This window comes from Aptenodytes patagonicus, chromosome Z, assembly GCF_965638725.1.
Source record: "Aptenodytes patagonicus chromosome Z, bAptPat1.pri.cur, whole genome shotgun sequence".
In the NCBI taxonomy this organism is placed as follows: Eukaryota; Metazoa; Chordata; class Aves; order Sphenisciformes; family Spheniscidae; genus Aptenodytes; species Aptenodytes patagonicus.
Window position 1 is genome coordinate 12,817,833 of NC_134982.1, and position 14,308 is coordinate 12,832,140.

The 14,308-nt window shown below is 44.6% G+C and overlaps 1 protein-coding gene across 4 annotated transcripts in view; it reads right to left on the reverse strand.

Annotated features, from left to right (window-relative positions):
- PDZD2 (PDZ domain containing 2) overlaps window positions 1–13,999 on the reverse strand; it is a 143,375-nt gene extending 129,376 nt beyond the window's left edge. For 3 of the 4 annotated variants that reach the window (XM_076361794.1, XM_076361793.1, XM_076361792.1), the window contains exon 1: window positions 13,521–13,999. In XM_076361794.1, coding sequence (XP_076217909.1) covers window positions 13,521–13,999 — 479 coding nt within the window. Of the gene's footprint in view, window positions 1–9,242; window positions 9,310–13,520 lie in introns of those variants that run through there. The other variant, XM_076361795.1, reaches the window with a different exon arrangement.
- Window positions 14,000–14,308: the final 309 nt, after the last annotated feature.

Sequence of the window (14,308 nt, forward strand, 5' to 3'; positions counted from 1 at the left end):
CATTTTCCCCAATAAAGCCCCAAAGTGCTCCTTTTTCCTCAATAAACACATATCCCACATCCAGAGCTGCCCTGCTCGACTTTTGCACTGTTTCAGCTCTAGAAGATAATCTGGTGATGGTATAATACGCAAAGTTTTATAAACTGGAGCAATCGCTCCAACCAGAAAACTGGCAGCTCCAGCAGGCTTGGCTTTGGACCTCCTCACTTCACAACAAAATTCAAATACTGTATCTGGGAATCAGACTTCAGCTGTGTGTTGGCTGGAGCACCATGACAAAAACAAAGTGTTTTTTTTTTTTCTCAAAGCCTGCACTAGGCGCAGAAAAGGACAGTGTTTTGGCTTCAAGGCCTTGGAAAAACAGAATTCAGTTTTTCCATTCTGTCATTATTCTAGCAAAACCCTGCAGGTAAATAAGTCTCACTTGTTTACACTGACGCCTCTTGGAGACACCTGGGGAGAGTGGACAATGGCTAAATTCATAACCAGGCAGGTATCTCATAAGCTAGGGCTTATTTGTATTGCTCAAATGTACTTCTGCAGAAACAGGTATTTCAAAGAATTTTAGCCGTTATGAAGCTGCTCTGACTTTATAACCCTCCAACAGACAGGCAGGTACCTGGAAAAAAACGCTCCGCAGTAAACCCCAGCATTTAATAAAGTGCCTTCCCCCCCCGGAGAGCTCAAGCACCTGCAGAAAGTGAGCTGCTGTCATCACCTCCCTGTCACCGGTGCCGTGACTTGTTGGCAGTGGGGGGAAAAAGCTTGACCAGGACCCAACACTTCTTAAGTCCACACGTGCTATCCATTAGGCTGTAATACCCTGACAGGAGTTAGATACATAGCTCTAAGTCATACACAGTTTATGCAAACATAACTTACAAGTAAATGATTTAAAATAGAAGCATGCAGAAGAGAAACGGAAGGTAAAGCAGGCAACTATCACGGGCTCGCTGCAGAAAGCAACATGAACTACAAGCAAGTAGCAAATGCCACTAATATGTGAAGAAGGCAAAACTTTACATGGAATATAAACTAGTTCTTTACATTGGGTTCATGCTGGATTCTTACACCAGCTTATGACTTGTATATAGCAAGGTATATGACGTTTTTTAATCTAAAGGAGATCTTGACTTGGTTTCACCAAGTCACACATGATTCCTTTAATGTAGTACATGGCCAGTGGGTCCCAACTGCGCTGCTGTGCATGTTGAAGATTATATAAAAACGGAGAATATGCCTCCTCATATTCTTTAATACTACTATTGATAGTATCATTAAATGAGAGAATATCCTTGAGGCTGGGAAAAACTCAGGGAGTATGGGAGCTGACACCTGGACTCAGGATTGGTTTCCTTGCTTATTAGAGCTGGCTGAACTGTTTTAACAGATAATGATATCTAATTTAATTACATATTAGACAAAACACTTTTGATTATTATTCAGCCAGCCAGAATTAATGAATTTCTAAGTCCTTCTTCCACCCTAAATTTTTTCTACCCTCTTTTGGTTTCAAGCTCTTCTGAAATCCACCTCTCTCAAGACAGAGGTTTACTTCTCTACTAATTTGCATGATTTTTTTAATAATGATGCCCCTTAAACTCATTTCCACAGTTTATAATTTGATTCTTGGGTCATCAGAGAAAGCATTTGAGTCACAAAATAATTCTAATAAAACACTGAGATTCTGCCTTTCTCATACACTATTTAAAACAGAGTCCATTTAAAGGCAGAGCCCTGCAGTAAACCCTTGTTGATTTTGAATTCCACACACCAGCCATTAACTTCTGATCCATTTGGCATCTGTACACTTTTTTTAACTATTATTCCTTCTTTCTCCACAGCATAACTCGTGAATTATTGAAATCCGATTTATTTTAACCACATAGTTCATCCTGATTAAATTGGCTAGTTTACTAAATAATTTTCTGCTCTGCTGTACATACCACTTACTTTCCGAATGCAGGCAATGATTGAAAAACAGATCAGAGAGGAGACAATTTTGTGTATTGCTGGGTCAGATACGGAGTGGTGGGAGGAAATTTGGAAGGCAGAGTTTCCCCATTTCCATGGAGGCAAACGGGAAGCAATTCCACTGAAGCCCACAGTGTTATGGTATTGTCAGAGACCTCAGGCATAGCTTTGTTTTTCTGTGCAAGAAAGCTGCGCTTCAGACCACTTGCCAGCAAGGAAGGCAGAGAGAGTGAGCAGGAGGAGACAAAGTCATGAACCCTTGGTGGTTCCTTCAGTACCTGCAGGCATGCAAGCATGACATTCCCAGGGCTACCCACACACAGGAGATCCCAGCTCAGGGTGAATCAACCTCCCCGCACACCTACAGCCCCAAACATAGCTCCTTCCAGCCGAAGGCAAAGAATAATCCCCTGTGATTAAGCATTAAGCTGTCAGATACCTTAGAGCCAGTGAGATCCAAACACAAGCCCTAAACCAAGATGGCGATGAATATATGGTTCAAACCCGAAGCTATTAATCAGATCCATGCAGTATGAGAAATGAAACTAAGAATATTTAGTTGTCATTAGTGTCTCTAAAGCATCTTCCCAGCAACTTAAAATTTACAAATTCCTTACCATATTTCTGTTAAGAGATGGTTTAAGAAAAAGTCCTGCCTGGCCAGCAGCAGTAATTAAAAAGCCGTTCTCACCTATTTAACTTGTAAAGGCTACAGAAGAGCTGTGTCCTCAGATTTTTCTTAAGAGCTCCTATTACTCAAAAGTAGAGGGCAAATCCTGCTTTGCTACCTAATGCCTGCTGGCTTTGAAGCCAATGCAACTATTGCTTGTTTTATTCACAGGCCCTTGTTTTCAAATAGAGCGCTTCTGGGAATAAGTGTTTTACTTGAATTAATTGCTTTTCCTGTTTGGGGAAAAACAAACAAACAGGTTTATTCATTTAGAGAACTTGGCAACTGCAGATTGCCCATTACTTTTTTGGAAGAGATATTTTACAAAGAATGTTAACCCACAAATTCAGTAAACATATGGGATTTGCAAGTTAATCCAATAAGGCCATTATGGTGATGCTCCAGAGGACTAGTCACCATCAGGAGGGGAAAGGAGACTAATTCTAAAAGGATTTCCCTAAAGCCATTTTCATGTTGGGAAGCCAAGAGCAAATTTCCCTTTTAGTAGTGTTGGTTTGGAGGAAGGGAGGAAGATAATGATAGAGACAACAAAAAAGAAGTTTGTGCCCATGTCAGCATGCTTCAAATCATACATCTGAGCTTTAAGGAAAACAAAACAGCCTTTATCCATATTTGCCATTTTTTACACTACAGTGACTGAAAATAGGAGGTAATATCCCTTAAGTTCAATTATTAAGGTCCAGAGTGGCCACCTTTGGTTCATACTGATTTTAGCAGCTGTTTATGTGGACAATTAATTTGAAAATTGTACTGTTACTAACATCCACCAAACAAGCAATTCAGTTAATGAATTTGGGAATACCTAAATTCTTAGAGAAATAAGTAGTCACACAAAACCCTTCTGTTTCCTAGGTCCTATGGACCACTTAGACTTGGTATTTAGATTTATCCTCTGCACTGAAGTTCCAGCTACCAACAGAAACTACAGCAACTGGTAACTTCATTCTCAGAGGACTGGATTATAATCTCTTTTACAATAGTTTAAATAAGGAGTAGCTGCTGAAAGTCCTTGAAGCTGCGCAGGTATAAGAGAGAGTCAGGTCTTCATGAGCAGTTCCCTCTCTGTATTCTGGCATAAGCAAATCTGCCCAAAATGCACAACATTTTTCTGTGCTCCTTAAAGGGATTAGCTACTGCACTGAACAAGCTTGAGAAACAATTGGAGTTATTATGTCACGTATATACACATCCTAAAAAGCATGTAAAGAAACACTTTTCACTGCTGCCTTATGAATTCTTAGATAAGGCAGGCTAAATTCCCGGTTGACATAACCCAAAAATTGCTTAAAATATTTATATGACATTGCCCTCTAGAGGAAACCAAGAAAAATCTGTGTTTTAGTAGAACTTTTCTACAGATGAAAATATGAAATGTTGTTTTCAGCAGAACAATTAGTGTGCTTGTTAGAAACCATTTTCAGTGAGAATGTCACACACCGGTTTGGCTCCATTTATCATTCATGAGTTTTCAAGATGGAATTCCCCAACCTCTGGCCCATTTTCCTCATCTGGGCTCTGTGTTCAGATAGATGGTACCACAAAGTTTACTGGTTACCACATGTCCGTGTTTTTCTATTCACTACCAGAACAAAAATAGCCCAGGCTATGAAAAATTGGCAAGCACTTAGTAATTCTTCAGTTATCATGGCACAAAGAGCTGCTGGTCAATGTATACAAGGATGAGAAGGAGGACATCACTGACTTTTGTTTCATTAAATAGTTACTCTGCTAGCCTGAACCCACTCCAATAATCAAGTAATGGACTAGGAAAACACAGTCAAAACGATTGCTCTATTACTCAATTCTCTGTTTTGCCAGGGTTTTTTTTTAGAAAATCATCCAGTTATCTGTAATACCTAGTATGGAGAAGGGAAAAAACAGACCTTGCCACCTTTTTAAACAATAGAAAAGAGTCCTGGGCATCAGCAGAAACAATAATCTCCTTCAGTCACATTTCAACAATTCTGTTGCATTTTGAAAAAGCTTGAATCCATTTTACATCTACCTCTAGTTTCTCACAGTCTCGTTAAAGAGCCTTCAGTCTGGCTGGCCTTCCTGAGTCTTGGATGCTCTAGGGTGAAGTTTGCTTCTGATAATCATATTTGCCCTACTCCTGTCCTGTCTCGGTAGGTACAAGTCTTCCTGAGCTGCCCCAAACCTTCTGGCTGTGCCTGCCAACTTATCTTTTACTGGTACTGGTCTGTTAAAAGCGTTTCCCTTTGGAGGCCCAGGTGATCTTACTGAGTGTCGTACATTTCATCCAGAGAGAGCAGCAAGAACGGTGAGTGATGCTGCAGAGCCTGCGATTGATACATAAGCCCCTCCCATCTTAGCCTACATCTGATAGAAAGGAGACAGAAAAATAAGATCCAAGGAGCATGTGATACTGCTCGGAGCTGGAGGCAAGTGTCACATCAGATAAGAAAAGCAGTGAGTTTTCCACAGGAAAAAAACCCAGCCCCAAAGCCATCCACCGCAGCAGCTGTCTCTGGAGTTATATACCTGCCTCTGCTGATCACACTTACGTTTCTTATATTTGTACTCTCACTTATGTCCGTAGACGGCAGGTTCATGCTGACACGCCGTCTTGCTGGTGTCGAGCACAGCCTCTGCCTGTGGAACTGTCTCCTGTTCATCACCTTTCAACCCTCCCCACTCTTGTCCTCTCCAAACCAGGCCTGATTCCCAGTGACAGGGGATAAGCAGGTTTTAAGCTGCCTCCACCGTTAATGCTTTTAGCTCTGGAGGGTCACGGCTCAGTCCTAGTGCCTCTTCCAGGACAGCAACCATCACACCCAAAGGTACATTAGGTTGGCAAGAAGATATGATCATCACCTCCTTGCAGAGAGCAGCCCCAAAACCCTTCTGAGAATGGGAACGCTGCTTGCTTAGCCCAGTGCTATGAGAAAAAACATTTCAGTGAAGACTGGAGAAGCTGTGCCTTTCCAGGACTCATGGTACATCACTCATTACGAGTGGGAAAGGACAACCTGCCATGTACCTGGCTGCAACCCAGAAACCTGGCTCCAGTCGCCTCCTCCTCCTGCAGCAGCTTGGTGCTCCTGTCTCATGGAAATCAGCCTTTAGCACACAGTGTGCAAAACTTTGGACTCCCAGAATATGAAGAGAAATTCACATTTACAGATTAGAAGTAATGTGAATGACTGCACATTGCAAATTGGTGTGTAAGGGCACAAGCATTATAGAAAGAGCAAGAATAAAGGGCACAAAATGTTCCTTGTTCATGTTTTTGAACATCTCTCTTTTTAATTATTGATGGCTAAAACACTGTTCTGTGCTAGCAAATGCACTGCTGGAGAGGCTGTGAAAATAACTGCTGCTGTGGCTGAAGGCCTCACCTGCTCCTTGGCTGGGTGGTGGAAAAAAGTGACCCTATTTTGCACATTCCAGCAGTTTGCCAATTAGTTAAGTTCTGCTGCATCCTGGCTGTGCTTCCAGATGATCTGAGAGCATGGATGCTTGCTGGGTGTGCGGCTGAAAATCCCACTCAGGATGGAAAAGGGCTCTTGCTGGCACTTTGGCGTCAGGGATAAATGACGAGGCACAAGGCTGATTCACCAAACCAGGCTGTTCCCACAGCAGATGAGTGGGGAGAGCAGAGCTCCCTCCCAAACAGTGGGCTTGTTCTCTTGTAATTACAGTGCGGTCAGAGCAGCAAATTAAATGGAGATGCACAGCCATACATTTGGCAACAAGATACAGCCTTCTAAGCAGAGCTTTCACAGCTCAATGGAAGAAAACAAAAGCACACAAAAAAAGTTCAGGACAACCCACTCTATAACCTCTGAAGCTTTTACGCCTCCTACGGCAACACCACCAACCTCTGTCGAAGTCTTTTCAAGCCTGATGCAATCCCTTTGAAAAGAAAGCGTGCAGAGCCAAGGCTGGGGAGCATTTCCTGCAGATGACCCTGGGGATGTTGCCTAATTATACATGTATGCCTTCTGGGGATCACGCTTTCTACCAAGAGAGGCCAGCTCTGTTGTTCAGTGGCAACAGTGTGTAGAAAGCAATGACGAGCATATTACTCCCAAAATTTTGGGACAAACATGCAAAAACATACAGGACATGAGCCATTTAAATCAGTGGCAGTCTTTCCATCATCTTTTATGGGTTTTAGATAAAACTGAGCTGAGCAAGAAGATAAATAAGATGCAAAGTTGAGGAGGATGAGGGGTTTGGAAAGCCTGTTGAGGAGGCCTTTGTAGTGGTGGGATGCTGCAAATGACCATCGCTACAAGGGAGTGTGTTTTGCTGCCGCAGAGCCTGGGCTTGGCACAGGGAGGTTGAGAGGGGAGGCAGGAACCAGAGGGTGTGGAGGGGAAACTGGGCAAACCCATGCTCAGATTAATAAAGCAAAAAGGACAAACAAGCTAAATGATCTCTGCTGAGTCTGGGGATTAGTGACCTTCTGCTTAAGTCTTTGGCTCTTGAGGGAGGATTTGGGACAAAGCTCATTTCTTCAGAGCAATTTATTTCTCAACACGTGTGGCTAAGTCTGCTCATACCTTTCCTGAAGACATACAAGAAGGGAAGAAAAACATCTCTTTCTTAGTTGCTTAGTCCTGTTATATTTTAAGGGGGGAATTAATATCCACTGTCAGTGTAAAATACAGCAGCCATGCTTCAGAGGCGGCTCCATGCTCCAGCGTACAAGACTTTAGGAGCACAGTGAGACTTACACTGTGTCTGAGAAATGTTAGACATCCATAGGCTTCCTCTCATTTTTCACAAGTTGAGCACACATTTACTGTCTCCCCGCTCACAGCAGCTCAACTGGAGGAGAAAATCCTCAGCCAAAATCCCTACATGCTGCTTATTTTCCATCCTCGGGACTCACGTGCCAGGCAGCTCGGAGGGCATGTCAGTGTACGCTTCCCATCCGTGCCCGTGATAACGAGCCCCAGGTCTCAGCCTCTGTGCCCTGATCCATCACTTTTAGCAGCATGAAGATTGGTAATATGATATAAAAAAGGAAACTAATTCAACTCCACAATAGGTTGGGGGTATTTTTTAGGTCAGTTATGAGAAATTTATTCCCTGAGATTGTATTTGGAGGCTGCAGTCTCCAGGACTGCTGTGTTTGTTTTTCTCTGTGTAGTCAGTGCTGTTAATATTTTAACAAGGAGCTCCCACAGAAATGTTTGCCCCTTGGCCAAGGGCAAAGGGCCAGGATACATTTCCATTTGTTTTCCTATTAAAACAAAAATATTTTCTTATGAACATAACCAAGAGAAGGCCCTACTAACACCAGGCAAAGCAGCTGCTTATACTGAGCAGCACTTTGTGTTGGCAGCAATTTTGCTTTAGGAAGGAGGTGAGGAAACACAGTAAAACAGAGCAATCAATCCATGCAACCTGACATGCCCGAGAGGTGGGGATGTGGTGAGACAAAGATTTCTGCGATGACCAGGAATAGGTTCCTGGGGGTGATTTTTCCCTAAGAAAAAGGATGTATAAAGGAGATTGCTCTGCCAAGCAGAAAATAAATCCACAATAACTTCCAGAGAAACACAAGCCCATCACAGGCACAGAAACCTGAAAACCTCCCCTTTCACCATAACACAGCATTTCTATAACCTAATGTCCGACCCTACTATAGAATGGATTTGTTACCAAAAACTTAAACTGAGGGCCCCAGCCGACGAGCAGAAGGACCACAGCCTTTGATCCCTGTTCTCACAGCATGCCATCCCCACACGCCAGTTGGAGCACCTGGAAGAGTTTTGAACACACTGCTGAGTAACACGCTGCTACAAAATCCTGCAGATGCTCCAGACAATCACAGCCACCAGCGCAGGGACAACATGGCCATGGCGAGGACAGCCAGCCTCCTGCAGTGGCAGTGTCCCACCACAGCGTGGCAGGAAGCAGTGCCCCATGGAAAATGCAAAATTGGAGCATTGCACTTTGATATCAAAGAGTGACCACATTTGGGGGGGGGGTGTTCTTCCCAACAAGAAAATCCTTCTATTGCAGGGGCAAAGCAGTTTATGATAAAAAATCATTCAGTTCAAACTTCTGAGGAAGGGGGAGAAGCTCAATAAAAAGTGCCTTGAAAGGTGTGCTCTTCTGAAAACATCAGTTTTCAAACCACAGTGTCAGATTTTTGAGGAGCTCTACTCAGACACAGCAAAGGTCCCCGTTCTCCGTTCCCATCCCCTCAGCAGATGTACCGCTCTGCATCTCCTTGCACGCAGGGCTCCCAACAAGGGGGCAAAGAAGAAGAGCACCCTCCTGAAGACCACTGTTCAGAGCAGAATTTGGCTCCAAATACAACCAGGGACTGCACACTGGCTTTCCAGCACCAGCAAGGACTGTTTTGATACAGAACCTCAAGATTTCACCCAGCTGAGCCCAGGACTGTTATTGACTGCTGCAGGCAAGCAGCACAAAGTGCTTTGCACATTTTGAGACCTGTAATTTGGTTAGACGATAAGTATTGTGCTCTGTAATGAGCTGCTAGCACTTACAGAGAAGCAGGACTGTGCTTAGAATGTCCATTTATCACACAACTACTAACAGCATTGATCTGTTAAGAGGACCGGGATGTTACCTTCATACTTTCAGCTATCCTGGAGCATGTAGATGTGATGTGCAGTAGCAGCAAGCACTCAGGAAAGACCTTGGCTCTGTGGGAAAGCCCCGACTTCAGGTAAGGTCAAAGCTTCACATTCAGTAGTGGCACTTGAAGCTCACTCTCCATCGCACATCTGATTTCTGAAGGTCTTTCTCAGCATCTTTGAAAATAAACTGATTTCCCTGACAGTTGACATGCCATATCTTGTGCTGGGGAGGAGTCCTAGCAGCTCCCCCAGGACACTGGCTGAAGAGGAGACACTAAGAAAACGCTGTGCAAAGGTACGGCTGTTGAAACACTTCTCTGTTCGTTTTTTTGGAAGCGTCTCCAGGTTGTGGGTTAAAAAGAAGCCAGCCAGTTCTCTGACTGTATTCCCACACGTGGTGATGTTTGGTCATTTTTGGCGATGAGGAACACAATATTTTGAAGCAGTGGTTGGGTTTCCTCAATGACAAAATTATAATAATATCTCATGTTTATACCACACTGTCATCACTTGTAACATATCTTACTCTGCTTTCTTCAAAAACAGTTTGACTTTGGAAATCTATTCAGCACTGATTTTAAAGATTAGATGTATATGGTAGCTGTGTCCAAGCACTGCAGCTATGCTTGATGAAATTCATAATCAAATATCTCAAACTGAGTGATATTCATGACAAAATAATTCTTTTGCAATCCTCCCTGGACTTGCTCAATGAAGCCCCATCCAGTCATGCTCAAGAAATGAAGGATTCATCTGTCATCTGCAGGAATACTAACAGCCTCCCTCCAGTAAATGAGTAATAGCCCAAAATGAGAGGACTAGTTCCAAAATACATAGGAAGTTGTTGTCTGGGGGAACATAACCCATGTGTTTTGGAGATACAGTTGTATAGACAGAAGATAAATAAACATGCAGAGTTTTGACTAACCTTTATTCAGTATTCCAATACAGCTCATTTCCCTGCAATTGTGTCTGATAGACACACACAATTTGCTAACTCTGAAGAGAGCAGTAATTTTCCTTCAGTCACTAATATCACCAAAAATGCCACCACCTACATAATTCCTCTCTAATGTAATAATACCCTGTTAAGCAAAGAGCTTTGATGATTATATTACTGCATAATGTTTCTCTAAATGAAAAGAAAGGAAAAAAAAAAGAAGCAAGCTCAGCAATAATCAACCTGTTTCTGCTGTTTACATGGCAATCAGGTGGAATTTAAATAAATAACTTTTCTTTAAAGAAGTCAGATTCAGCTTCCCTAGCAGGGAGAGTCAGATGAGTGATACCCACAGCCGGCTGCTCCAAGCAGCAGTGTGCTGCTCTTCTGCACTGTGTCTGACCCCGTCACCGCTCCGAGACCTGAGGACCTGTAGGCACAGGACCTACACCAGGCAGGTGCTGAAAGAATCTGTCCAGGGCTGCCCCGTATTATGGCTCCAGCTGTCTGCCCCTGCGTCCTCTAGAGGCTGACCACATCCATAGGACAGCCAGCAGAAGGGACTGTGTTCCGCTACCTCTCCTCTCCCGTTGCCCAGTGTATTGGCTTAGCCCCTTGGAACAGGGAGGGTTTGCACGGTGGGATGGAGCTGGAGGTGAGGTGACATGAAGCCCAGGGTACGTGAGCACACTTCTGCCAACCCTGCTGCAGAGGTGGTAACACCCAGGAAAGTGGCAGAGTCGTGAGACCCTCGTGCCAGATTCCCCACTGTTATGGAAATAAATCAGGAGATTCCCTAAAACACCAGTGTGGACAACATGCTCACCAGGCAAGATGAGGCTGCCCTGGCCCACTTGGCAGGTGAGGAATAAACATGCAAGCAGTGATTTTGCTTGCCCAATCCAGCCTGGTGCTACAGGCGCTAAGGCAGTATTTTAATTTCACTGACGATGCGCAGGCTACACTAAGTAACCTCACACCGCAAATCACAGCACTCACACCCCTTTGTATCGACCTGGAAGAGTTTCTCACCCAGCCAGAGAATAATTAGGCAGACAGAAATCAACCCAGAACTACTATTCAGTGTACTGTCCTGCCCCAACACCTTGAAGAGCCAAGGGGAAAGGGCTCTGCTACTGCCACCGCAGCATCTATATGGAAATACCCTAGGAAAGCTTACTCTTTGAAACAGTCTTCCCAGAAGGCAAGCTGGTGTTGCCTTTCAGCCTATTATAAACCTAGACAGAATTATGTCCCTTCTGAGCACCCCAATGGAGAAACCTACCGAAGGACTCTCAAAGCATCCTGGAGCTGATCAGATGAACAAGGTAGTTACACAGGGTTGGAGCTACCAGCCAGCTCCCTGAGAGGCAAAACCAAGCACTCCAAACTGAGAGCGTCCTCAAGGTCCCAAACTGTCATCCATCAACATCACCCTTGTCGAATAGCAGTTGACAGTAAGTTAGGCAAGGATGCTTTGGATGCTGAAAATAAATCAGGTTTTGACTAAGAGATGTCCTAAATTTTGGCCTAAATTGGATGTAGAATATTCTGACAGGATCTTATGAACAACAACACTGGCCCCGTACCACCAAAACTCTGCCTTCATAATGGCCAAAAAACCCCCTCAGCTAAGGAAAATGGAGCACTTGGTTCTCATTAGCAGCAGTCACAGCTTGCTGGTCTAATAACAGAGCTTTCCAAAAGGAACAAGCCCAAAATGAAGCCTTCAGGGATAGAATAAAAAGAATAGATATCCAAACATTTGGGACTCCATTGGGTATTATCTTTCATTTTGCATTAATAATAAGATAACATTATTGCAATTCCCTTGGATTTCAGGAACAGTGACATCTGGCAAAGGGGAAACAGCAGACTAACTGCTTTTTGCCACAAAACCTCTCAAATTCAGGGTGCCACTGATTGATACTGCCACAGTGCCAGTATTTATAGTGTCATTGAATTACAGGCTTGAAATTACAAAGGGTTCTTATCACACCTGCAAAATCACAGCCAGGTTGACCTGCCCAGCACCCACAGATCGCAGAGTCACTGCTTTTATTCTGCCATGCAGCAGAATCAGGAGCAATGGTCACCCCAAACCACTGCTGCATTCACTGCCTGTTGGGAGCAAAGGCCATGCACTTTGCAGGATTATAACTTGGAAGTGTTACTCCACCGAGGCCACTGTGTCTTTGCAAGCCTGACAACTAAAGCAGCAGATAAATAACCAATGAGTCCTCCCATCAATGCTATATTCTCACTGGACAAATCTGTAAAGATTCAACTCTTTTTTTTTTTTTTCCCAGTATACAGCTTATTTCAGTTAAAACCTGTTATTTGCCCCTGTTGAAAATCTCACTTGCTGGAGCATTTTCTCAGCTGGCCGAAAATGGCATATTACTCCCAAGGCCCATAAAACGTGCTGGATTACCCAGGCTGCAAATCAACATAGTTTCCTTTTAAAGAAGGGCCACTTCACTAGTGTTCTGTTTCCAAAACTGCCCATCCCCAGGATGAACCCGTTTTGGCAAGAGGGGGAGGATTTCATGCCCTCCGGTATGTTGCAACCTCAGGTATGAATGAACATTTGCATCCTCATCTTTAGCAGAGAAAAGTCTTTGCCTTTGCAAAGGGAAATGTGAGCAAGTCTGCCGGCCCACAAAGAGCAAAGCTGAGCCAATAACTGATTTTACAGCATGCAGCAGCCAAAATAAAAAAGCAAGAATAGTCTATATCATTGCAAGAACCTTCATTTCTGATTTGAACTCTTAAAGGTTTCAAGTTTTCTGGGACAGGAGACAGCAAAAGAGAGCAAGTGCAATAAAATCAAAGGGAATTTATTAAAATGAAGTTGTTCCAATCTGGAAAACACAAAAATGTCTTGCTTTGAAAAAGTCTCAGACAACATTTAGCTGTCAAAAAAGCTTCCCTCAACTCAAATGATTCAACAAAAATAAGATGCACCTGTAAAAAAATCTTTCAGTACTGCTGAGTCTGTGTGCATTTTTACTTAAGAAAACAGTTTTATCCAAACCCAGGAAGACTCCTGTTTTAGTGTAGACCCTCTGATGCTTACGACATACTATTTTTTGACACGATGACCCCTCAAAATTTTCCAGTGGATGTGCAAGTAGCAGATGTAGGCTAATTATCAATTTGCTTTTGTTACTTATTTTCTACAGACTTTAAGAAGGAACCCAGAACTCTCCCAGGGGCTGGAAAGCAGAGGTCAAAACCTCTGCTCTCGGACATAAATCAGTACCGACCGCAACCTGCACCACGCGCTGCAAGAGGCAGCTGCTGGCGGCTGCTCTTCCGCCCTTACCTTGCACCGGTGACGTCCACGCCAACCATCAACTGGCCATTCAGAGAAAGGATCTCATCTTTCAGGCGCACTCTCCCGCACTTCCCGGCCGGGCTGTTTTTCTTCAAGTCCGTCACCCAGATGCACCCGACGTCAAGCACTGGCCCCTTATGCCCCTTCCTCTTCTTCGCTCCCCGACGCTTCTCCCCATAGTCCCCCAGAGCAGGGATGTTCCCAAAGCTCATCCCGAGAACCTCAGTTTTTCTCATCTCCTGGGCCAGGTACATGGTGCAGATCTCCGTATCTGAAGTCCCGCAGCTCCCTGGCTGCAGTTTGCTCTCATCCACAGAGAAGTTGAGCTGGATGTACTCGCTCAGCTTCTGGACGGCCGAGCGGCAGAGCTGCTGCTCGGTGCCCTCGGCCCCCTCCCGACGGCTGTTCTGCAGCCACTGGCACAGGAGGGGGAGGAAGACCCCTGCGTTGTCCTGTGTGATGGGCATTGCCGTCCCCGTGCATCCCCTCAGGGCAGCAGCCCCGGACCCGATCGGCTCCCTGGACCTTGGCTCCGCCGCCCACTGCGGCCCCCTGCAGGCCCTGGGGCCATGCTGGAGTGGGGCTGCAGATCCAAAGCAAGCCCCATCTAATCTCACAGTGATGTTTTTTGGGCTCCAACTGATCAAAAGCACAGTCAAGGCAGGATGTTTGGTGCGAACATGCCACAGCCAGCCCCACGGAAAGGTCAGTGGACGAAGTGGTGGGGAGCGTCTGTGGCTGTCCGGGTACACCTGCTGCCGGGGTCCCCACTCCGC